This window comes from Bactrocera neohumeralis, unplaced genomic scaffold (genome assembly GCF_024586455.1).
Source record: "Bactrocera neohumeralis isolate Rockhampton unplaced genomic scaffold, APGP_CSIRO_Bneo_wtdbg2-racon-allhic-juicebox.fasta_v2 ctg482, whole genome shotgun sequence".
In the NCBI taxonomy this organism is placed as follows: Eukaryota; Metazoa; Arthropoda; class Insecta; order Diptera; family Tephritidae; genus Bactrocera; species Bactrocera neohumeralis.
Genome location: NW_026091800.1, coordinates 55,895 through 81,512, shown reverse-complemented (window position 1 = coordinate 81,512; position 25,618 = coordinate 55,895). Strand labels below are relative to the sequence as shown.

The 25,618-nt window shown below is 36.3% G+C and overlaps 1 protein-coding gene across 8 annotated transcripts in view; it reads right to left on the bottom strand.

The window, feature by feature from the left end:
- LOC126767228 (monocarboxylate transporter 10) overlaps nt 1-21,685 on the bottom strand; it is a 39,513-nt gene extending 17,828 nt beyond the window's left edge. For 2 of the 8 annotated variants that reach the window (XR_007669036.1, XM_050484794.1), the window contains exons 1-2: nt 21,220-21,681; nt 19,881-20,236 (exon numbers count right to left, since the gene is read on the bottom strand). Coding sequence is in view for 4 of the 8 variants with exons in the window: in XM_050484794.1 (XP_050340751.1) it covers nt 19,881-20,211 (331 nt within the window). In the remaining 4 variants the exon portion in view is untranslated. Of the gene's footprint in view, nt 1-19,880; nt 20,237-20,970; nt 21,080-21,219 lie in introns of those variants that run through there. The other 6 variants (XM_050484796.1, XM_050484795.1, XR_007669033.1 and 3 more) reach the window with 5 other exon arrangements.
- Nucleotides 21,686-25,618: the final 3,933 nt, after the last annotated feature.

Here is a 25,618-nt window from a genome sequence, read left to right as displayed (position 1 = left end):
CAGTGAGGGAAGGGAGGGGAAGTATTTTCTCTATACTTTTTAAGGGCTTCGTGCATACTGCACTTTTCTAGTGTCTTTATTTTTAAAATTTCTTTGGTTTGCATATACTTTGGACACGTATAGTCCGAAGAACGATGCTCGCCAGAACAATTCGCACACATAACTCGGATGCAGTCATTGTCGTGTAGAGAAGGGAAATTGCAAATTTCGCATGTTGGGGAACCCTTACAATGTTTTTGCGTATGACCCAATTTTTGGCATGACCTGAGGTCATCCTCCATGCGATGTTTATTTTGTTTGGAAGGGAATAACTGTTGAATGATATTAGCATAACTCCAGTAGGCTTTATAACACCTTCAACTTTGCGAGTGAACTTATAAACCGCGGAAACTTCGTAAGAACTCAGACCTTCTATTATTTCGCTTTCAGGCACATCGTTTAAAAACGGTGCATAAATGGTGCCTTTGTTACAATTAAAATGTTGATGATAGCTAGCGCTAACAGCGCCAATGTTGAAAAGACATTTCGTTTTTATAAACTTTTCTGCTACTTGCTTATTTTTTACTAGCAGTAATAAGCTGCCGTCGCGTAATTCACTAATTTTGTTTATATCTTTGCTCACGGTAAGTAAGGCATTGTAAACACGAAAACAAGAAACCTTCGAAAGGGGTGTAGAATTCTCGTCGGATTTAATCACTTTATATTTTGGGTCATCACTTTTTATTGGCGGTAAGTCAGGAAAAGCATCTTGCAGTTTTTGATACGATTTTTTACGTTTTGGTTGGGGACCTTGGGCCAGCGCAGCAAACCTGTTGTCCCCGAACTGGAAGCCCGCCGGGGGCATAGTGGAAAAATTATAATACACTGATATAAGTATTGGATTATATTTCTCACTTAAAATAAGTATTAATCGCGTTACTTAAGTAAGCAGACCGTAGTGCAAAAAAAAGAGAGCTATATGAATAGCTATAAACTCAGAGAAAGACGCTAACTCAACTGCTCAGTACGAGGTTTAGTCGGTGACTGAGCTCCATATAATACATAACCACTATTTAGTAATTTTTATTCCTAATAAATGTTGGGTGTTTGGTTGATAAATGCCCAAAAATTGTTATTTTGTTCAATCTGGCCACTCTCACACTGGAATAAGTTGAACATCCCTTTATTCCTGATAGTAGTTTCTCGACGTCGTACCTTCCTTGTGTTTGTTGACGGGCATGCTTTGCTGTACAGAGGCGGGTGCGTGTATTCGCTACATGAAGATAGTGGTCCGAGTCGATGTTAGGTCGGCGCGTACGCACATCAAGGACACAGAAAACGTGTCGTCCATCTATCACAACATGATCTATCTGGTTATGAACTTTTTGATCCTGAACCCGTTTGGAGAGGTTTCGCCATAGAGGCTGAATTTTCCGACTGTTGTACCAAAGATGACTTCTTTGCCCACCCTGGCGTTAAAATCGCCGAGCACAATTCTTACATCGTGGCTGGGACACTTGTCATAAGCGCGCTCTAGCCGCTCATAAAACGCATATTTTCTCATATCTTCCTTTCCTTCCGTCGGATCGTGGGCGCAAATCAGTGTTATGTAAAAAAATTTTGCTCTAATACGGATTGTGGCTAGACGCACATCCACCGGAGTGAATGCCAGGGCTCGAAGACTGAGTATTTCTCCCACCACGAATGCCACACCAAATTTGTGCTCCTTTATATGGCCGCTGTAAATGTCACAAACGAGGTTTCAGACAAGGTGATTCCCTATCGTGCGATTTCTTCAACCTGCTTCTGGAGAAAATAGTTCGAGCTGCAGAACTAAATAGAGAAGGTACCATCTTTTATAAGAGTGTACAGCTGCTGGCGTATGCCGATGATATTGATATCATCGAACGAGGGTAAGACGAAATATCGCCTTTCATCAAACAAACAGTCGTCGCACGCGCGACTTGGCACTCACGTCACTGTTGACAGTCAGATAATTTCGTCTATCTTGGAACCAGTGTAAACACCACCAACAATGTCATCGATGGAACGATGAGCTGTACGAGATATACGACGACATTGACATAGTTCAGCGAATTAAGAGACAGCGGCTACGCTGGCTAGGTCATGTTGTCCGAATGGACGAAAACACTCCAGCTCTGAAAATATTCGACGCTGTACCGGGGGAAGCAGAGGAAGAGGAAGACCTCCACTCCGTTGAAAGGACCAGGTGGAGAAGGACCTGGCTACGCTTGGAATATCCAATTGGCGCCACGTAGCGAAAGAAGAAACGACTGGCGCGCTGTTGTTAACTCGGCTATAATCGCGTAAGCGGTGTCTACGCCAATTAAGAAGAAGAAGAAGTAAATGTCACTACCAGCTGGTCATCGACACTTTTCCAATTTAGCGACCGGACATTTTAGGTGCATGTCCTTAAATCATAGTCCTTATTAGGTTTGCTGTGGTCTTTGAACCGAGGCTGTTGTTTCGTTTTCATTGGGAGTGGTTTCTATGTGGCCGGTCCCAAACCCAGCGCACAACCTCGCTAGGCGAATAGTATAAAGCTTTATACACATTTATATATCGCGTCGCATCTCTGGTGAACAGACGCTGCAATTAGGTTCCAACACTAAGGGTTTTTTGCTTTCAAAATTATCGACCCTGGTCTATAAATTTATTAAAAAAAAACATCTACTCTCAGAATCTAGCGATGTAAATAAATAATTGTATAAATAAAGCAAAAACAGCCAAACAGGTACCAACGCAAAGAAATCCGGTTAAATTCGAATAGTACAAAATTTTAAGTAAAATTAGCTACTCTGTACGACTCCGCTGGCTTTCCAACAATTATGGTTGGGGCCCTTTTAGTTGAAGCCGAAAGGCAACTAAACGATGTTGATAACGACAATTACTTTTGCCTTAATTATTTAGAATATTTGACTCCTCACTACCATAGTATTTAGAATGCCAAATAAGGGGCAGATAATTACTAAAATACTGATTGACACCGATTCCAATATAAATTATATTCAACAAAATCTTGTACAAAATTCACTACTGAAAAAAATCGATTTCGTGCTGTGTCTGTTGGCGGCAACATATAAATAACTTATTAACAATGGCTAATATATTAAATGATAAATAGTGAAATTTTTCTTAATAGAGTGCTTCAATTGACAATATCAATAAATCATCTTACAAATTTTCCGAAACCCAATTTTTGCAGAACCCAATGACAAACTGACGATTAATACCTCTAATATACCATAAATACGAATAAGTTCAATACACGTTAAATTTTATCAGTTCCCCATGACCTTAAAGGACAAAGTTAACAAACAAATTAAAGAACCTTTAGATGACAATATAATACTACTGTGTTCAAATTGAAAGGTAAATTTTTAATTTTACTTCGCGTGTTTTTCGAATCGGTAAATTTTTTCTGTAAGTTGGTAGTACTGTTAGTGACATCTATGCTAAATTTCACGTCAAAATATGTATTCGTTAGTATTTGAGTACGCGTCGTTTTGTGAGGCTCTAAAAGTGAATTCTTTGATTTTTAATATGACTGCATTCGCCTGATTTACCTTTGTGTAACTTTTGGTTATTCAGCAAATTCACATGACCACTCCGAGGACACCATTTTGACTAAATTGAGGATATAAAAGCTGAATCGAAGAAGGCTCTGATGGCCATCACCACGGATGATTTTTCCAAGTGCTATGATGACTGGAAAATTCGGCATCCTTCGTATTTCAGAAGGAGGGGATTACATTGAAGTAGATGAAATGGACAAAATACACTTTTCAATTTGATCACAGTAGTACTGTTTTACGTTCAGGCAACAACAAACCATTTTCCGTATTAAACCTTGAGACCGATTTTCATCAAATTATTCTAAAAGAAAGCAAACTTAGAGAAAACTGCAATAAATAAGGGAAGTTATAAATTCACCATGCTCTTAATAATTGCTCTTATAATTTGCAGCATTAACATCACGTAAGTTTTTTTAGTTAAGTTTAAACTAAATAGAAATTTTTAAGATTCGTTATTTCGGACAAAAGTATAGAAACAAATCCGGCAAAAGTAGAGGTCATTGCTACTACTACTACTAGCTTTGGGCACGGAGCTCTTTAACTGACTCAGATCCTTATGGTGGATCTAAACTAAAAGTTCTAAAATATACACAGTCCACGAACCACCTGAAGAGCGTAATTGGAAAGTACAATAAGGAAAAACTACATAAATCAGGAAAATAATATATGACAGCTATTACATTATCTGAAGTAACTAAACAAAATGAAATAATTTTTCAAAACCTGCACCAGCAAAAATAAACTTATCAAAGTCAATAGAAGATATTAAAAAAAGCATTTTAATAGCGTTATAGTTGACAACGACAAGTCTCTTAATTTTACAACTATTACTTTTAAAGGAACAAGTTGAACATGAAATCTCCACCCTTAAGGAAGTTAAGACATGGTTAAACTTTTTTTTGGTTTTGCGACATTGTCAGTATCAAATCTTTAAGCCTCGTCACAATTTTGAAATATCAGTTTTAAATTTAATGCACCTTGTTACCGCATTGCATTGCCAAGTGTTATTTCTAACCCAAAACTACCAATCCAATCAGGGTGAAATCGCCGGAATAACAGCGGTTAGCCGGATAAAATCCGGATCAGCTCCGATAACGTATAACCGGATAAAAACCGCAATCATTTTACAACTAGTTTGATTAGGGATCTTGAACCAGATAAGTGTATAGCCAATAACTTTTCTACAGATGATCGCCTAACCTCGAGTGTTGTTTACAACAAAATATTGTACCTACCTTTTTTATGAGTACCCTTAACATAAGTACATCCATATACATATGTATACCATATTCACATTTTACACATGCCTACTGTATACACGCATACTTTTTAACTATGTTACTACTATGTATGCAAGTGGCTATCTGCAATTGCCGTCATTTATTCAGTTTCGCTGCAATCTAGTACTATACATATTCTCGTATAACCGTAATTGCAGTTGCGCTTGTAATTCGATTAGTCGTCGGTGCGCCTTTTGTGTTTAATTTTCCTTTGATAGACCGCTTGTCGGAGGAAAAAAGAATAGTGTACTTCAAACTTAGCAAATATTCATCAATCGTTGTTTTAATGGGATTTATGTATATACAGTTAGATAAAAACAGCCCGAATACAGCCAGAGGTTTAAAGTTCACATTATTCACATAATAATTAGACATTGAGAATATTTACGTTTTAAATCAATGCATCACAATTAATGTTTAACCGAACTTCTCTTATCTCTTAAGGGATTAGAATTATGCGCGTTCAAACATTGAAAGGATAAAAAATTGCGAAAACTGTGTATACTTAAGTATTCCACAGCATTACTAAGCCTACCAAATCTCATTGAAAGAGACGCACTCAGCTAACATAGTCTGAGCGATCGTCAGTAATACCGTTAAATAATTAATCACATCACCTTCATATTTGTCTGTACATTACCTTTGTATACATATGCACATAAAACGAGATAACGGTAAATATACAATATATACATATGTACATAGTATGTTTGAACTACTCTCTACCGGGAGAATTTACACAATGATTTGAATTTGCAAACTAATATGGTAATTGTTTGATAATGGTTATTAGCTTAGTCCACTGACATAGTTATGGCTGTCATTTTTATGTTAACAAATAAATTATTTTAATCTCGCTTTGCATTTACGCATCCCTATTTTCTTATTATCACAGTTGCTTGACTTTTTATTAATTTTATTCTTAATCTCTTTAACGCAATCAAAGTAAAAAGTAATTAATTAAAGCGATTAAGTAAGCCGACCGTGACCGAACTTTACAGATATGCGTACATACGTATATGTATATACTATGTACATATATACATATATACATGCATACGTACATATAAGTAATGTATTATATGATAGGAAAATTGTTAATTAATCGAATAACGAGTATTTTAGAGAATAAAGATGAATAGTGAGAGCCTAGTTCACTGCGTAATTTCTTCAATAAATCGGTCGCACCACAAGCTGAATGAGCCGGAGAATCGTGTTGATGAAAGAGAAAAGTTGCATGTATCGGAGAGTTGTTTTTTTTTCATTTACGTACAAAAATTTGTGAAATATACTATATATACATTTGAGATGCTAATGATGTTAACCAACTCACTAAATTTCATTTTACCATAACCTATTTTACGGAAACACGAAATTGGCTTTCTTTATTTATAAACCAAAATAGAAGAGGGAGCGTCACTTTAGGACCAATAAACATAACGAAATATTTATAAAAAAGATTTTTTGATAATGGCGCGATGTCACGGTGGAGCCAAGGGCTTTTGAGCTCACGTAATATCGCGATTGAAGCAATTAGTTACAAGTGACATATGACAAAGTCACGTTGATACCAAATTTAAAATTTAGAATGGAAACAACACAGAATTTTGTTCCAAAGAGGCATTGCTGTACTTATAAAACCAATACTCTTATTAGTCAATAAACGTTGCCATTTGACGCTTACATGCATATATACTACATACACATTATTTATGATGTCTTCACATTTTACCAGTGGCGGATTCAAAAGGGGTCTATGGGGGAAATTTACAACAAGGGCTAAATTACTTATTAGTAACGTGTGCTACGTATGCAGATTAAATTGTTAATATAATATATAATAATATAATTGTTAGTGAAATGGAAAATCTTAATGACTTCTTGAAAGACAAATTCAAAGGCATTTTGGATAATGACAACGTCATGCGACTTGCTCAATGACAGTGCCAATAGGGGTAAAAGCAAAAGTCAAAAGACAACAAGTTATCGACTAATGCTTAGAAACGATGAAGAACTGCGATGTAGACCTTTACCTCATAGTTTCGTGGCTGAGGACGAACATGCTTCAAGCTAGGTTGAACGGCCCGGGCGTCTTCTTCAATCTACTCCTGGAGAAAATATTTCGAGCCACATAGTTGAATCGAGAAAGCACAATACTTTATAAAAGTGTACAACTGTTGGCGTACGCTGATGATATTGATATTTTTGGCCTCAACATCCGCGCCATTAGTTCTGCTTTCTCCAGAAAGGATGAAGAAGCGAAGAGTATGGGTCTTGTAGTGAAGGATAACATGTATATCTCCTGTCATCAATGAAATAGTCATCGCATTCGCGACTTGGCTCGAACGTCACTGTTGACAGTCATAACTTTAAAGTCGTAGATAATTTTGAAGGAACGACTGGAGCGCTGTTGTAAATTCGTCTATAACCTTGTCAGCAGATAGTATACGCCTAGTGTATTACTCGTATATAGATTTCGGCTGTTCAGTTTAGTTACTCTACCTTTACTTCAATTATTAATGTTCATTGTCCCCAAAGGTTTTTTTTATTGTTTTACACTTTCGTTCAGTAATTCAATTTTCTTGTTCGTTAACGAGAGGTGCGCATTCGTTTATAAAAGGTAACGGCAATAAAAGTGTCTGCGTCCAGTGTAGTAAGTGTACGGTTGTTGGAGTGGAATTTGTAACTAACGTAAAACTTTGTCCCTGTCAGCAAGTAGAGGTTTCATTGTATTACTGTAGTGAAAGACACGAAATTCAATTTGGTCTGTATTAGTCAAGTAGCTAAAAAAATTTCATTTTTCGAACAAAAAATTTTGAAGAATAATGGCACACTAATTGTTCCAGGAAAGTTGATATACATACATACATAAGCTATCGTTTGTTTATTTACAACAAACAAATTTGTAACAAATATTCCTTAGCATCAAATGTACATGCCTAAGTTCGCTAGATAATGAACAAAAGCTGGCTGAATGCACATAAAGTTTATCGAAAGTACTAAATTTATCACGGCATTGGCATTGGAAGAAACACAAATTAAATGTTATTTGTGAAGGATATAATTATTATAAAATTACTAAAATATATATATTCATATGTATGTATAAGTACACATTTCCGCCCTCAACGAATGCTTATGTCATTATTAAACAACAAATGATCATAATAACTAATTATTAATTCGAATTACTCTGTACAAAGTGTAAAATATGGTTATAATTACATTTTTAAGTTATATATTTACACTAAAAATGGTATATCTGTACCTAATAAAGAAATGGTAAACAATTTACCAAGTCCTGTATTTAAATGTACCCCAACCAGGGTTGCGATTTTTTTATTAAAAAAATTTGAATTAAGTAATAAGTTTTCGGTTCAAAAAAATTTTAACTCTAAAGCAATTTCCCTTTTTAATTTTTAATTATATGCTTGTCATAGATTTTTTTTTTAAATTCAGTTAAATTTATTTTTTAATGCATTAATTTAAACCATGACCTTAAAAACACGGGTTTCTAAGTTAATTAATTAATTTTGAATTTCATAGGCATTAGCATTCATAGTATAAAGAACAATAGATTTTGCATAAAAACATACACAAAATATAAAAATTGTATTAGTTGCGATTTGAATCAACGGATGCCAATTAACAGACGTGGCAACCACATTTTTCTTCGCAATAAAATTCTAATATAATTTACTATTTTTAAATACATGTTCACGTGAACTGAATATGTACCTACTTAGGTACATACGTATGTATGTATGTACGAATATAAATGAGCAACATCAACAAAGCGTTCATTCCTCGGTGTGGAATTTCAGTGCGACTATGGGGCTTGTCCCTGAATATAAGGATTAAATTTCAATTATATACGTTAGTAGGCCACGAAGGTGAGCTTTTCGAATATTTTACAAGTGTTTGTAGACTTGCACAAAGTGATCAAATGCAAAAGTTGAAGCATTTGTGGTAAACTACCAAGCAACATGTAAACTTAACTTAAGTTGAAATACTATAAACGCGTACAAGAGCGGATTACGTCACACATTGGGTTTTGATGACGTCCACGATCTCATATTGGCATCGCCGAATGACATTAAGACAGTAGGCAGCTACAAAGACTTCTTATCTTCCACGAAATATTGAGAATCAAAAAGTTATCGCCATGATGAATGCCGCATTTGATCATGGACAACAAACGCAACCGTTTTTTGGTGAACGTCGTCGAAGCGTGGGCACACAACAGAGGCTCATGGAAAATCGAAACTGTGGACTTCTACCAGCGAACCTGTTTCGAGAAAAACGTTAAAGAACTTGGAGGAAAAGAGACCAATTTGAAAAATTGCTCGCCGTTTTGGCAAAAATTTCGTTTTCCTATTGAAATTATTTATTTTAATTATTTTCAATATTGAATTCTTAAATTAAAAGAGCGCTTGAGCCAATTTTTATATAATTCTGATATATGTATTTTGTTATACTGCAGTGGATGTAATTGGAATTGTACCTTTGATGTTTCAAGCAACATGTATGTACACAAACAGAGAAAATCATCAAGAAGCAAGTGTGTCAAATTAAAAACGCTCACTATGTGTATATACATGTTTTGTATAAATAGATAATGAATACAAATAGTTCTACTAACTATTTAAATATTTAAGCATCCATACATATGTATATATAGACATGCGTCTGTCTCTTCCGTTAACATTTAATAAAAATAATGCGAACTAAAAAATTGCTGATAATTTAACACACTCAGTAGTGATGCTTTTCGTTGACCCAGTAATCAGCCAACGGATGCCGCCAAAATTCGTCACTATCATTGCCATTGTCATTGCCAGCGTCCGTGTCATTGTTCTTAGTTCTTAAAGATTGTGCAATAGAGAGATCTGACGAAATATCAGCATGTTAAAATAACCTCTTGAGATATATAACCGTTTAATTTCGTGTGCATATCTACATACATATGTATATCTACATATGGATGTATCATATATACCATACTTACATATATACAAAGCTTTAGGGTAGCTACTTTTGAAAATAAACTTCACACATTTTCTTAATCAGACGGTTCTTTAAGTTTTAAAAACTTTAAACATCAATGGCAATTTTTCTCTTTTATTGAATTTATATATTACAAAATATCGTTTCGAAATGTTCGACAAAATGTTTACACATTAAATATTATTAGCTTATTGTGATGTTATGTATCATAGAGTGAAATGTAAATTCCACATATGGGAATGTTATTTGGGTAATTAAATTATATCTATAGTAAAATATATAGGTTTTAATTTTCTACTACACCACTTTTAATATTCAATCGATATTTGCTAATTATACCCCACCCCACCAGATAAAATTTATCACTGAATTTATAGTTCTAACATAAATAAAATGTTGGTAATATATGTAATATGTACTCCTGAACATGTTTCGATTGATTTTGATTTAATCTCAACATTAGTTACACCGGTTTTTGAATATGGCTCAGTGATTTTAAAATCGAGTTATCAAATTGTCCCAAACATGTTAGAGTTCATACAAAAGTCACTTTTTTCTTTTGCTTGCTAAGCTTATGCTTGGTTTTTCATTATATATGTTCTTTCTTCTATACTAGTCGCTGAAAACTTATCAACTTTTCTGATTTTTCCCAAATTCAAACATTTGTAATAATTATTGAACCTTTTGAACATTTATTTTTCAAGTTCAAAAAATCCAAAGGGAGAGTTATCAAGCATTAAATTTTTTTGAAATCAAAAGGTTTTTATCAGCAAATAAATGATATCCCACTACATAGAAAAAACGGAAAGAAAAAATTTATACTACGACAAACATTTTGCTTGGAATATACATACATTGTATGTATAAGAGAGAAAATAAAAATCACGGGAAGACAGTTGATAAAAATAAAAACATTGAGTTGTATCCATGACTCAATTGTGTAAGGTTGCATCGATAGTCCGAAAACAATATATGGTCAAAAGTGATTTGCTTTGTTTTTATGACACAAAAAATAAATATTTTTTTAAATTTCAACCAATGAAAACGTGGTTTTTCAGTGATGACTAAATGCGAATCGATCGAAAATCATGCAAAATCATGAAAATGTAAGAAATGTATGATAACAAGTAAGAAAGGGCTTGCAAAGCCATCGAAATACCTTATGGTGCAAAACGTCAACTAGAGGAGCGGAATCCAGGCAATTATATACATACATATGTACATATATAATTCATACACTGACCGACATATTCAACAAAAGCTTTGTTAGAAAACAAAAAAAAAAAGGATACATTTATAGTATGTTGGAGTTGTAGGTAGAATCGACCCGATTTTATCTATTTTTCTCAATACTACATACATGAATATGCCACTTATTTATCAAATGTTCATTGAGATTCATTAAGGTACCTCACAAATGTACCATTCCCATTCATATTAGTTAAGTCACCCGAATGCTATATGTTTATTAAATGGTGGCCAGGTCAAGTTTTCGACCAATGTTATCCATTTTAGGCACAAAGATACACTGCTATCAATAAAACATGCTCTACTATTTCTATTGAGATAACTCACATCTTAGGCGATATATGCGGTATAAAGTCACCTGGAAGTTCGAAAATCGTTGAAAGGTATATGGGAGCTAAGAAAAAAATATTCAAACCATTTTTGACACACAGATATACCATTATCAGGAAAAGATTATCCCTGAATTTTAATTATATCTTCTTCTTAATTGGCGTAGACACCGCTTACGCGATTATAGCCGAGTTAACAACAGCGCGCCAGTCGTTTCTTCTTTTCGCTACGTGGCGCCAATTGGATATTCCAAGCGAAGCCAGGTCCTTCTCCACTTGGTCCTTCCAACGGAGTGGAGGTCTTCCTCTTCCTCTGCTTCCCCCGGCGGGTACTGCGTCGAATACTTTCAGAGCTGGAGTGTTTTCGTCCATCCGGACAACATGACCTAGCCAGCGTAGCCGCTGTCTTTTAATTCGCTGAACTATGTCAATGTCGTCGTATATCTCGTACAGCTCATCGTTCCATCGAATGCCGTGGCCAATACGCAAAGGACCATAAATCTTTCGCAGAATTTTTCTCTCGAAAACTCGTAACTTCGACTCATCGGTTGTTGTCATCGCCCAAGCCTCTGCACCATATAGCAGGACGGGAATTATGAGCGACTTATGGAGTTTGGTTTTTGTTCGTCGAGAGAGGACTTTGCTTCTCAATTGCCTACTCAGTCCGAAGTAGCACCTGTTGGCAAGAGTTATCCTGCGTTGGATTTCTAGGCTGACATTGTTGGTGGTGTTTACGCTGGTTCCAAGATAGACGAAATTATCTACGACTTCAAAGTTATGGCTGTCAACCGTGACGTGAGATCCTAGTCGCGAGTGCGGCGACTGTTTGTTTAATGACAGGAGATATTTCGTTTTGACCTCGTTCACTGCCAGACCCATTTTCTGTGCTTCCTTGTCCAGCCTGGAGAAAGCAGAACTAACGGCGCGGGTGTTGAGGCCGATGATATCAATACCATCGGCATACGCCAGCAGCTGTACACTCTTATAGAAGATGGTACCTTCTCTATTTAGTTCTGCAGCTCGAACTATTTTCTCCAGAAACAGGTTAAAGAAGCCGCACGCTAGGGAGTCGGCTTGTCTGAAACCTCGTTTGGTATTGAACGGCTCGAAGAGGTCCTTTCCGATCCTGACGGAGCTTTTGGTGTTACTCAACGTCAGTTTACATAGCCGTATTAGTTTTGCGGGGATACCAAATTCAGACATCGCGGCATAAAGGCTGCTCCTTTTCGTGCTGTCGAAAGCAGCTTTGAAATCGACGAAGAGGTGGTGTGTGTCGATTCTTCTTTCACGGGTCTTTTCCAAGATTTTTCGCATGGTGAATACCTGGTCGGTTGTTAATTTTCCAGGTCTGAAGCCACACTGATAAGGTCCAATCAGTTTGTTGACGGTGGGCTTTAATCTTTCACACAATACGCTAGATAGAACCTTATATGCGATGTTGAGGAGGCTAATCCCACGGTAGTTGGCGCAGATTGTGGGGTCTCCTTTTTTATGGATTGGGCATAGCACGCTTAAATTCCAATCGTTGGACATGCTTTCGTCCGACCATATTTTACAAAGAAGCTGATGCATGCTCCTTATCAGTTCTTCGCCGCCGTGTTTGAATAGCTCGGCCGGCAATCTGTCAGCCCCTGCCGCTTTGTTGTTCTTCAGGCGGGATAATGCTATTCGAACTTCTTCATGGTCGGGTAATGGAACGTCTGATCCATCGTCATCGATTGGGGAATCGGGTTCGCCTTCTCCTGGCGTTGTGCGTTCACTGCCATTCAGCAGGCTGGAGAAGTGTTCCCTCCATAATTTAAGTATGCTCTGGGCATCGGTCACTAGATCACCTTTGGGGGTTCTACAAGAGTATGCTCCGGTCTTAAAACCTTCTGTAAGCCGCCGCATTTTTTCGTAGAATTTTCGAGCATTACCCCTGTCGGCCAGCTTATCAAGCTCTTTGTACTCACGCATTTCGGCCTCTTTCTTTTTCTGTCTGCAAAAGCGTCTCGCTTCCTTCTTCAACCCATCCCGCAAGTGTTGTGGTCGATCGTAACGTTGCGAGGTAGGCAGCCTGTTTTCTCTCCGCTGCGACACGGCACTCCTCGTCGTACCAGCTGTTCTTTTGCACTTTCCGAAAACCAATTGCTTCGGTTGCAGCTGTACGTAGGGAGTTTCAATTCTATATCTCACACATTTACCTTTATTTCTCGTAAAAAGTCAACTATAAATATGTACTGGGGCCCACATATTCCGTACTTAGCGCCTTGAACAATATTTGTTGGGCGGTGCATTATCGTGGTGAAAAAACCAAGAGTTGTCGGACCATAATTTCGGCCTCTTTTTATACTCTTGCAATCAGTTGCTACAAAGTATTATAGTTTTGTTCACCTAATGGTTGAACGTCACTTAAAACTAATAGATATAGGGATATATATAGGGATATACATATATAGGGTTATATATACATATATAAATGATCAGGATGACGAGTAACGAGTTGAAATCCTGGTGACTGTCTGTCTGCCCGTCGTGCGTGCAAGCTGTAGCAAAGCTTGAGATATCTTGATGAAAATTGGTATGTGGGGTATGTGGGGTCGAGCTCGTAGATGGGCGTAATCAGACCACCGCCACGCCCACAAATCGCCATTAACCGAAAACATATAAAGTGCCATAACTAAGCACTAAATTAAGATATAAAATTGCATCGCAGTAGCAAGGGCACCTACGGGCAAAAAAATGTTAAAAAACTGGGCGTGACCACGCCCTCTATTATGTTAAATGTACATATCTCCTAACTCACTAAAGCTACAACAACCAAATTTGCTGGGTACAAATCTTATAAGAACTTCTACAGACAGTGTGAAAATGTATGAAATAGGAGGATAACCCCGCTCACTCCCCATATAGCGGTACTTTTCAAAATTACTAAAAGCCCAATAAATCCATAAATAATCACGCCAGAGACATTAAATTTTACCTCCAAGACAGTAATTAATATAAGGCTTTATGAGAGCGGGTTGAAAATTGGAAAATGAGGGTGGCACCGCTCACTTTTTGGTGAAATCCCATATCTCGGGGCCCGACCAAACGATTTCGACTAAATATAGTCCGTGTCATTTTAGAACATTTTTATGTTACAGTGTGAAAATAGGAAAAATCGGACAAAAAACAACCACGCCTACTTCTCATATAACACAATTTAAAATTCCACTTGATTCTTTCACTTTCCAGTGCACAAATCAAAAAGTAATTAATATCGGGTGATTTTTTTGAGGTTAGGATTTTCATGCATTAGTATTTGACAGATCACGTGGGATTTCAGACATGGTGTCAAAGAGAAAGATGCTCAGTATGCTTTGACATTTCATCATGAATAGACTTACTAACGAGCAACGCTTGCAAATCATTGAATTTTATTACCAAAATCAGTGTTCGGTTCGAAATGTGTTTTCCGCTTTTTTATCGACAAATTTTGTTCAGCGATGAGGCTCATTTCTGGTTGAATGGCTACGTAAATAAGCAAATTTGCCGCATTTGGGGTGAAGAGCAACCAGAAGCCGTTCAAGAACTGCCCATGCATCCCGAAAAATGCACTGTTTGGTGTGGTTTGTACGCTGGTGGAATCATTGGACCGTATTTTTTCAAAGATGCTGTTGGACGCAACGTTACGGTGAATGGCGATCGCTATCGTTCGATGCTAACAAACTTTTTGTTGCCAAAAATGGAAGAACTGAACTTGGTTGACATGTGGTTTCAACAAGATGGCGCTACATGCCACACAGCTCGCGATTCTATGGCCATTTTGAGGGAAAACTTCGGAGAACAATTCATCTGAAGAAATGGACCCGTAAGTTGGCCACCAAGATCATGCGATTTAACGCCTTTAGACTATTTTTTGTGGGGCTACGTCAAGTCTAAAGTCTACAGAAATAAGCCAGCAACTATTCCAGCTTTGGAAGACAACATTTCCGAAGAAATTCGGGCTATTCCGGCCGAAATGCTCGAAAAAGTTGCCCAAAATTGGACTTTCCGAATGGACCACCTAAGACGCAGCCGCGGTCAACATTTAAATGAAATTATCTTCAAAAAGTAAATGTCATGAACCAATCTAACGTTTCAAATAAAGAACCGATGAGATTTTGCAAATTTTATGCGTTTTTTTTTTAAAAAAAGTTATCAAGCTCTTAAAAAATCACCCGATATAACGGAATACAATTTTGCAGTAATTATTCCCTTAAAGTATTTCACCTTTTGACCAAAAGTTGGCCAAATCCAACCAAAACTGTTCAAGACCCTAGGTACCGAATATGTGGGCCGCAGTATCTATAGTTGACTTTTGACAGAAAATATCGGTCAATGTGTGAAACATATGATTGAAATTCTGGTATAATGTTTCTCTGACAATGGTATATCTGTATGTCAAAAATTGGTCGAATCGGAATAATACTTCCCTGAGGCTCCATATACCTAATATAAAGATTTTCGAACTTTCAGGTGACTTTATGATATATCAGCCAATATTTTATCTGTTATGTTATATTATATGTTATCTTAATGTAATTGGGAGAACGTGTTTTAATCATGACAGCTTACCCTTGTGCCTAAAATGGATAAATTTGAGCGAAAACTTGACCCAGCCCCCTTAAACTATTACCAGAATTTTCGAACATCCGGCTGACTTTGCTCCTTATGGTCGGTGATTATATGTATGTGAGCTACTTTCGTTTTTCTAACAAATCTTATGCCGTATTTGTCGACCAGTATATAAGTTATATAGAGTATATGTATATATAAAATTTCTTATATTATAGATCTTCTGGTTGACGTTTTACATCTTAAGGTATTTTCCCGGCTTTAATTCTAGCAATTTGCAAGAGTACTTGTTACGAATAGCTTCGCGCAAACACTTAAATTGTTTTCCATTTTGAGATTTTGGCCGGTCGAAAGGAAGTCGGTGTGTACCACACCTCGATAACCGAAGAAAACTGTCAACATAACATTGATTCTTGATCTGCTTTGACGTGGGTTTTTCGGTTTCGGATCACCTTTGCCACGATATTCGGCCGATTGATCGCCTGTTTACGGGTCGTAAGCATATATCCAAGACTCATCGCCAGTAATAATACGTTTCATGACATCCTGGTAGTTTTTAGTTTTTAAGTTTCTTTGGTTATTCGGTCTGAATATTAATTACTTAATTAGGGCAACAATGCATAAGAATAAAGGTTATGTCTGTCAATTTATAAAAATATAAATAGAGAAATGGAATCACAATGAGATGATTGTTGTGCTAGTAATTGTTTTCAAAATTATAATAAACTTTCAGAAATTATATCAAGTAAAACTAATAAAAATTAAGTGCAAAAATTTTGAAAACATATTCCGTTTTGTTTAATTACAGACAAAAGTCTCCCTGCTATTTAAAGAAGCGAGGTCGATCAAGTTGTGCTGATAACCACTTAACTCCATTGCCCAATTATTTCGTTCTCATGGGCCTTTGGACTTTCTGACACGCTGTGTTAAAAATTCCAAATGTAGCTATATGCGAATGTTCATGGTCAATAATGTTTACGAAAGCATTTCTCTTGAAAAGAACATTTATTTTTTAGCAGAGCGTCGAGCAGTATATCAATGACAGTTCTCGGCATTTGGTACCTAATTGAATGTAGTCTGATTGTGTAAATTTTGCTTTTATAGGCGTATGATTAAATGGAATGACAAGCACTTCACTTCCGCTACTTACATGTGTAGCAGTTTCCAATGTCGTTTAACTTGCAGCGCTTGCGACTTCAAGTACCCGAACTGTGTGCCTTTGTACAAGTGTGCGCTTGACCATTCTTAGACCATAATAGCAATTAATGCAATTTAAGCAAATAATCGTAATTGGTAATTCATATGTTCTCGTTTAATTGAAGAGCATGATGTCGTACCTTGAGTGCACACGCACTTTGTACAATAATTCAAAGGTTTAAATAGAGAATCGATACTTTGAGATTAACGTTTACTCTTGGAGTATTGCTGATAAAAAAACAAAAATAACTTAGTCAGACCTACATAGTATGTACATATATATATATGTGTGATATCTAAGATAATTGGAGTGATATAACATATACAGTCGAACCAACGGGTGATTCAAGTAGAGGTACTTTTTCAATAGCCTTTTTAGACGGATCTCGCGTGAGTCAGTGAATAACATAAAGCAGCCGTAGCTGAGAATGGACCATTAAAAAATGTTCTTTCGAATGTTAATAAACATTCCCTATTAAGTTTTAAGGTACCGTGTTTTTTCTTTAAAAAAGTAGGTAATCTCAAAATGGATAAACCTGTATTATTATATTAATCATTACGAATTTTTATACTTAAAAAGTAGGCTTCATAACGAATTTATTTATAGAATACTTTAATTTCATTCAATTTTCAATATGTTTTGATCTCCTTATAACGAATACCGTTTTAGAAAATCCTAATTTCTACGCCTTTAGCGCTGAACACATAGAGCGCGACAGACTGCAAACTACATCTGTCAAATATTAAAAATACACACGTTCTTATGGACACAGGTTTTTTTGATAGCTGCACAACTACACGACTGCAGGCCGACAGTTGTCGCTCTCGCTAACTTCAATATCCTCCTACTTATATTTGCCAACGCCAGTAGGACGACAGTAGAGTTGACAGTAGAATGGAAGATAGAAAGGGGAGGTAGAGTGGTGATGCCACTAATATGTAAAATGTAAAATTATTCACAGCTCTAAAAAACTTGACGTTATTTTACAAATAAAAGCATAAAATAGCTCTATTATATCATTTGTAATAACAATTGATAATTTAAAGCAAAAATATTTACCTATTTACTTATTTTTTTCATAAAAAAATTCACTTTTAACAAAATATTAAAATTTCATTGAAGTGAAAGGAATTAGTATGCCCACAACGAAATTGTGTAAATTTATTTATACTTGTTATGTAGCGGGACAAAAAGTTAAGGATTTTACTACGTTGATAAATGCAAGCGCATCCCAGGAAAGTCAAAGATAAATTTACTTGCATATCTTTCTCGCAACATGATCTCAGTGTTCACGTAAAGGATTAAAGAATTGTCCTGATCCAAAATAGTTCTACAGAATTCAGACTTTACTAAATATTTAATCACAATTTGAATATATTATTTTAAACACAACTGCACTTTAAAAAACACCGTTTCAAACTTTGCTATATTATGAGTATATAAGCTAGATTGCACTAACAACTGGACATCAAATGAGTTTTCGAATTAAAAAAACACATGATTCTCGTAAGTTCGATTGGAGCAAATGTCAACCACTTCACTGGGGGAACTGAATCCTTGACGTTTTATTGTATTATATATTATGTACATATCTCGAATTATAAGTAGAAAGTAGCAGGTTATAGCAATTTTCCAACTCTTTAACATAATGGTAGCAGTATATTAATTTTTTATTTAAAAATTGGCCCCAAATTTGATGATTATCTCCTCATTGATGCTAAAATCTCTAAACACCACCCTTTTATAAAAAAACACTAACACTCGAAATGTATTTATTTAAAACTTTTTTGTTTCAAAATATAAATACTTGCGCTCAACAAAATACCTTGCTCGTATCTCATTAATCAATTGGATTTTATTCATTGAATTCTTATATATATGATTAATCAATGAAAATATTAATATTTTCACTATTTTACACTTTATTGGTGGTAACTAGGAAATGTTATAATTTTCGAACATCCATCCCCTAAGAATATATAGGCTATCAAGTATTTCTACCATCTATACCGAATAATATCATTACAACTATTTAGTTTAAGCCAACACTATGCAGATTCTAAGATAAACTTATGAGTTGATAAGATTTAAAGCAATCGCACTACAAATGCAAAACTTTTGAGTTAAATGCGAAGTTTTAGAGCGAGGTATTCATTTGTAAGGTTTCACTGTTTGGAAATCGGCAGCTACCTAGAGCGTTGTTAACTGCTGCCCTAGTTACAACTTCATTGACATTGTGTCAAACTTACCGTCACCTTAAGTAGTTACAAATGTGGACACACATTGTTACATCGATTTTGTATTTCAGTTAGAATACAATAACTGCAAATATTTGATGATTAAGCCAATGCCATTAACCGATGGATGGATGGATTTAAAATAAAATTTAACAAAAGTGTTCGGCATTCAACTACAGAGCAACTTTAAAAGTTTTACCTAGTGTTGCAAATTATAAAACCAGCATACACATATTCAGAAGAAGAATATTATGCTTAAATATATGTATGTTTTCCTCTGTTAATTATTAGATTATTACATATATTTAATTCAGCTTTTAGTCAAATTCGCTTAGATATTGAATGAGAGCTCATATGCAATACTTCAATGGTAATTTGTGTGCAAATTAATATCAATTGCTATTAGTATCTACAATAAAATAACATACCAGCTTTGCTCGAAGCTTCATTGTCGCCCGCCTGGATAAGCCGATCCGTCAACAAGGCATATAAGATACCATACGTATTAATTATTCCAAATATGACACCATTACATATAAAGGCACTAGTCATAACTAGCCACGCTCGCATACCGCCATCTGGGGGTTCATTCCCGTGAATGTCTCGACAACAGGGCGCTGTAATGTGTTCCGCGGATAGCGCTGGTTTTATAGCCACTCTATTGCTTTGTGCGTCGCTATCATTAGAGATTCCGTTAGAAGTGATAACTATAAGTCCTTTGGAACTGTTTGATTCGCTAAGAAGTTGATTTTCGCCCATAATTTACGAATCGATTTCCCAGTCTCTATAATGATAAAAAGTAAATTACTATCTAAATGTAATGAACACTTAAATGATTACTTTACGATATATTAGTCTGATTGGAAGAAGATTATGTAATTTTCTGCGATTTGTATATGAATGCAATAAATACATATGTAAAATAGCAATAATAATGAAATCTTAAATATTGACTTAACACAAAACCTAATTATTTACTATTTTTCGCTCATGTCTAGCCGGTATAACATAGGAATACTTTAATAAAAAGCTTTATACAACAACATAGGGTGTTTGATTAATAATATTTAAGAAATACTTATAAACTTTATCAAAAATAAAAGGAAAACATACCTAGAAATAAATAACATGTTATTAGCAATAAGTTTTTTATTTTATTTTCACAACTTATATTTTTTAAGTATAATATAAAAGAAAATATAATTACGCATATCATTGATGACCTAAAATTTATTTCATTGCCGCATTGTCTAATATCTTATGTTTAAATAGTTTAACTTCTAATTTTTGTCGCTTTGTAAAGAAGTACGCCTACCTTCCCATATCAATGTTTATTTAAAATATTAACTTTTAAATAATAACTTAATATAATGTTTTTTAATAACTTGAACACTTCAATATAGTATTTAAGTATCATATTAAATACACTTTTCATTGATTTATTTTGAAATGTCTATTCACATTTTACACTAAATGCTCTTAATTATACAATAGTACTTAAAATTAGATGCTTCGTACATGGGACTTTAGTTCGATATCTTTGAACTTGCCATAAATCCTGCATCCTCACTTCATTCAATATTTTAATACTATTGTTTACTTTATACATACATTTCTATATGAGCATACAAATTAAATGCAAATTTATTTAGAGGCTTAGCTATATCAATTGCACCGGTTAGTATCCGGTTTTACAACTCAATTATATTTGTAAATTTTATATTATCTATACATTTTTAATAAAACTTTTTACGAATTTTACTTTACCGTAACAAATTTTGATTCCGGATGCAGCATATGTTAACAATATAAAAGCAATGTATATGCAGCTTTACAAATTGTTAAGGAAGAAACGGAAATTATGTTATATGGTATAATTTTTTACAGTATTTACCGGCAATATGAATAATATCACACAAATGATAAATTGGTATTCGTTGTTGTCAAAACAAAACTAATGCCAAATAATCGATTATATTCCAGCTTATATATGTACGTATAATAATAAACTGTGTTCTATTCTTCACAGATGGTTTGCAATTCAGAATGCATATTCTTCGTTGTACTTATATCTCACACGCCGTTAGTTTTAATTTATTCGACAAAAACTGTTCAACTGACACACAAAATTGTACAGCGAGCGCAAATCAAACCAACATAACACCGCTGTAGTCAAACGAAGAATACTAAATAAAAGCAATTTCTAAAAGTACAATGTGCCTTTTGAGTTTTTAGAGAGGCAAACATACCACACACTGAATTTATACACTTTTGCAGGAATTCCTACACTCGTATCAACATCCGCATATTTAAATACATACATATGTATGTATATAGTAAGTAAGAATGTATTACACTTTGCATTGAGTGAAAACTCACCAGCTGATACTGGCGACGTTGTCATTAATGATAGCTAAACGTAAACAAAAAACAGTATGCACCTACCTGAGAGCACAAGCAAAAGCTTTCACACATTTAAAACCCAATGGGCATACAATAAAGGGTATGCGTTTTAGGTATTTATTCACAGATTTTAATAAATACCTGACAAAGAGTACAATTGTAATAAATTACAAAATGTTTCCCAACACATTTAAAGTAAAAATCACAGCATTGCCATGTTAAACCGAACTTTAGCTGATATGGGGAGAAATATATTTTGTAGGTATTATATAGAAGATAATAAAAATTTTGATTTTTTTTAATATGACATCATCTCCATTCTTGGGAAAGAATAAATGGATCCTTATTAACCACCATAATTAGAAAGCTTTTTTCTGTGAAAGTTGGCGTATACACACATCAGCGGCACCGATTGTGTGAATGCCTTCAATAAACATTTTAGGTAACAAGAAAGAAGGGCTAAGTTCGGGTATAACTGACTTTTGCGATTTGCCAGGAACAAAGACTAAGATATACATACCTTCAAGTGTTGACAAACCTTTATTTTAGAAATGTTGCGAAAGAGTTCAACATTCAAACCAAATTCGCTCAAGACAAACCCCTTTAGCACCCCTATAGACACTATGAAAATGGATGAAATCGGAAGACAACACCTGTCTCTCCCCATATAACGGTACTGTTAAAAACTTCTATAAAAGGGCCCTGTTTACTTACTTCGATTTAGCCTCTCACCTTAGAACTCGACACTGGTTATTTTACCGGCAATATTCAATTAAAAAAAATACACAATTTGAGGTTTTTTTTCTTTTTCTTTTATTCACTGCACTGCCACTTCAAAATAGATACGCATTAATACGTGCGGAATGTAGGTGGAAAAAAATGACGCTGCGTGAGACGTCGGTTCTGGTCGACGTAAGAAAAAAGGGAAGATCGTCCTCTGGAGCGGTCGCTTTTGATGGTTGGATAGTGTAGAGTTGTGGTGTGATGTCAGCATGTGTGGTATATTCGTGTGTAGTAGTGTGTGGTGTCTTCATTTGTGGATCGCGTTAGTGTGGTGTGTTGTCGTGTGGTTGTTCAGTGTCGGATGTATAAAGGCGAGAGCTAACTCATCTAGCCATCCCGGCCCCCCTAGGCGAATATTAGCCTAGCAGTCGCTGTAATTGCTGCAGCGTGGCAACAACGCTGCTAAGACCAGTGGAGCGACGGTTTGATGTACGATTTTGCCGGCGCCGCGGGGATGCTTCATTTCGCCTTGCTCTGGACGATGGAGGAGCAACTAGCCTTCGGTGCCGACGGGGCTGCTGTGACCGGTTCGTGGCAAGCTGCCGCGCTACAGGCCGTTTTGGGGTTCGATGCAGCATGGTGTGGTGCGGCCTATTGCACAGTTGGCATAAGGTCACTCATGTGCACTCCTGTGTGGTGTGTACCGTTGCCAAGCAGTTCAGGCAGTGCCCGTGAGCTTGAGCAACCTTCTGCCGTTGCATGGGCTGCATGCTGGAGTTGCCACAGGGCGCGGCACGGTAATGGTTGACCTTACCGTTGGCGTTGGCACAGTTGGCATATCCACATCCATGGGAATCTGTGTGGGAGAAGGAATGTGGTTAAAAATGTGTGTCATTAAAATGTGTATGGCGATCGTGCCACGTTATGTGGCATGAAAGGGTCGTCACGTAGATCGACCATTGCGTTAGGTTCCGAATTTGTTTAAGCGAGTTTTTTATTTGCGAGTTTATTACGCCGGGTTTTTGGTTATTTTATTTGCGTTACGGTAGTATCGGCGGTTTTTTCGTTATTTGCGGTTTCGTCAATGTGTGGTACAAAACATAGTTTCACGAACGGTCTTGTTAATATGCCGGTTTGAGTGCGGAGATCAATAACTCATACATGACCGTCGGAACCGTAGTGTAGTTTTTCTATGCGGCCAAGCCGCCATTCAGTGAGGGGTAGACAGTCATCATGGATGATGACACAATCTCCAAGCTTTGGCGCCTTTTCTGGACTCTTCCACCTGTACCTTTTATGAAAATCCTTTATATATTCTTCCTTCCATCGGCGGCTGAAATCGTGATGGAGAATTTTTATTCTCACCCATTGATTTAATAAGGATAGCGACCCCACGCCTGGCTCAGGTGTGGCCAGAATGGGTGCTCCTTTGAGAAAATGCCCTGGTGTTAGGGCTGTGAAGTCAGAGGATCTTGAGAGGGTTGTGAGTGGCCGTGAATTCATCAATTAACTGTTCATTTAGTTTTTAGTTTTCAGCTACTTTTTTGAAGTGGGATTTAAAGCTTTTTACTGCTGATTCCCATAAACCACCTATATGAGGAGCGCTTGGGGGGATAAATTGCCAGTTAACATTTTGGTGAGCATACCTTTGTACAATCTCTGGTGAGACTTGTTTGATAAAATCCACAAACTCCTTTTCAGTGGTTCTTTGGGCTCCAATGAAGGTTTTACCATTATCGCTCATCAGTTTTGATGGGAAGCCGCGTCGTCCGACGAAACGAGCGAATGCCGCGAGAAAAGCCTCCTTTGTCAGATTCATACACAGCTCGAGGTGCACTGCTTTTGTCGCAAAACAGACAAAAACAGCCACATAGCCTTTCATTAGAGTGGGGGACCTTAGCATGGACGCCTTTATCTGAAAAGGACCAGCAAAATCGACACCTGTAACTGTGAAAGGCAGAGCGAAGTTGCAGCGTTCCGGTGGAAGTGCTGCCATAATCTGTGGTCGCAACTTCTGCTTGTGCATAGTGCAGATCTTGCACATGAAAATGCATTTCTTTATTTGGGGCTTAGACGGGGAATATAGAACTCTTGACGGACTATATGCTGCATTAGGCGATGTTCAGCGTGAAGCATGGGTAAGTGGATATAATTGAGGAGTAATGTGGCAAGTTGGGATTTCTCTGCTATAATTAGAGGGTGGCGTTCGTTGTACGTCAGGCTTGAGTTAGCAAGCCTACCATTCGCACGAAGCAGACCTTTCGTGTCCAAGAATTGAACTCCATTTATTGAACTCCATGAACTCCAACCAAGATTGAACTCCATTGTCCAATGGGTTTTGATTCTCTTAATAATGAGATATCGCGGCTGAAGTAGCGCATTTGAGTGGATGCGATTAGTGCGACCTTTGCCTTTTGGAGTTCTAGGTGCATTAACCAATGCGTTAGATTCTGGGTGGATTCCCTTAATTTTATTTTTGAGTCGCTCTACGAACTTTAGCATGTAGGCGATAACTCTTTTGGGGACAATTTTTTGGGAGCAATTTGTGTATGTACATATGTATGTGGTCTGGAGTGTGTATGCAGTTGTGGCCTTTCCTCCCAGTGTGTGCGTTTGCGTTCTCCCAGTCCTTTGATTATGCTGACTTTTGATGAGCTTGTAATGTTGTTGTTGATTTAGTTTTTTTTTTTTTTTTTTTTTGGTTTTGTATTAATTCGCGCCCGTTTTTGATGGTTATTTATGCATATTTTTTTTTGATTTTTTTTTTTTTTGATCCGGCTTCGCGCCCGCAATGTTTTTTATTTTTTTATTTTTTTATTTCGCGCCCGCTCTTGTTATTATACATGTACATATGTATGTATCTGTCGGAGCGCTTAGGCTTGTATTTTGTATGTCACTGTAAATGCGTATGTTGGAGTGCTAATATTCTGTAGGTAACTGTATGTGGCACAGCATCGTTTGAAGTAGGCGACGCATTGGCTGCATATATTGCGGTACTATAGAATGTAAATGCGCAAATTAGTAACAGGACTAGAGAAAC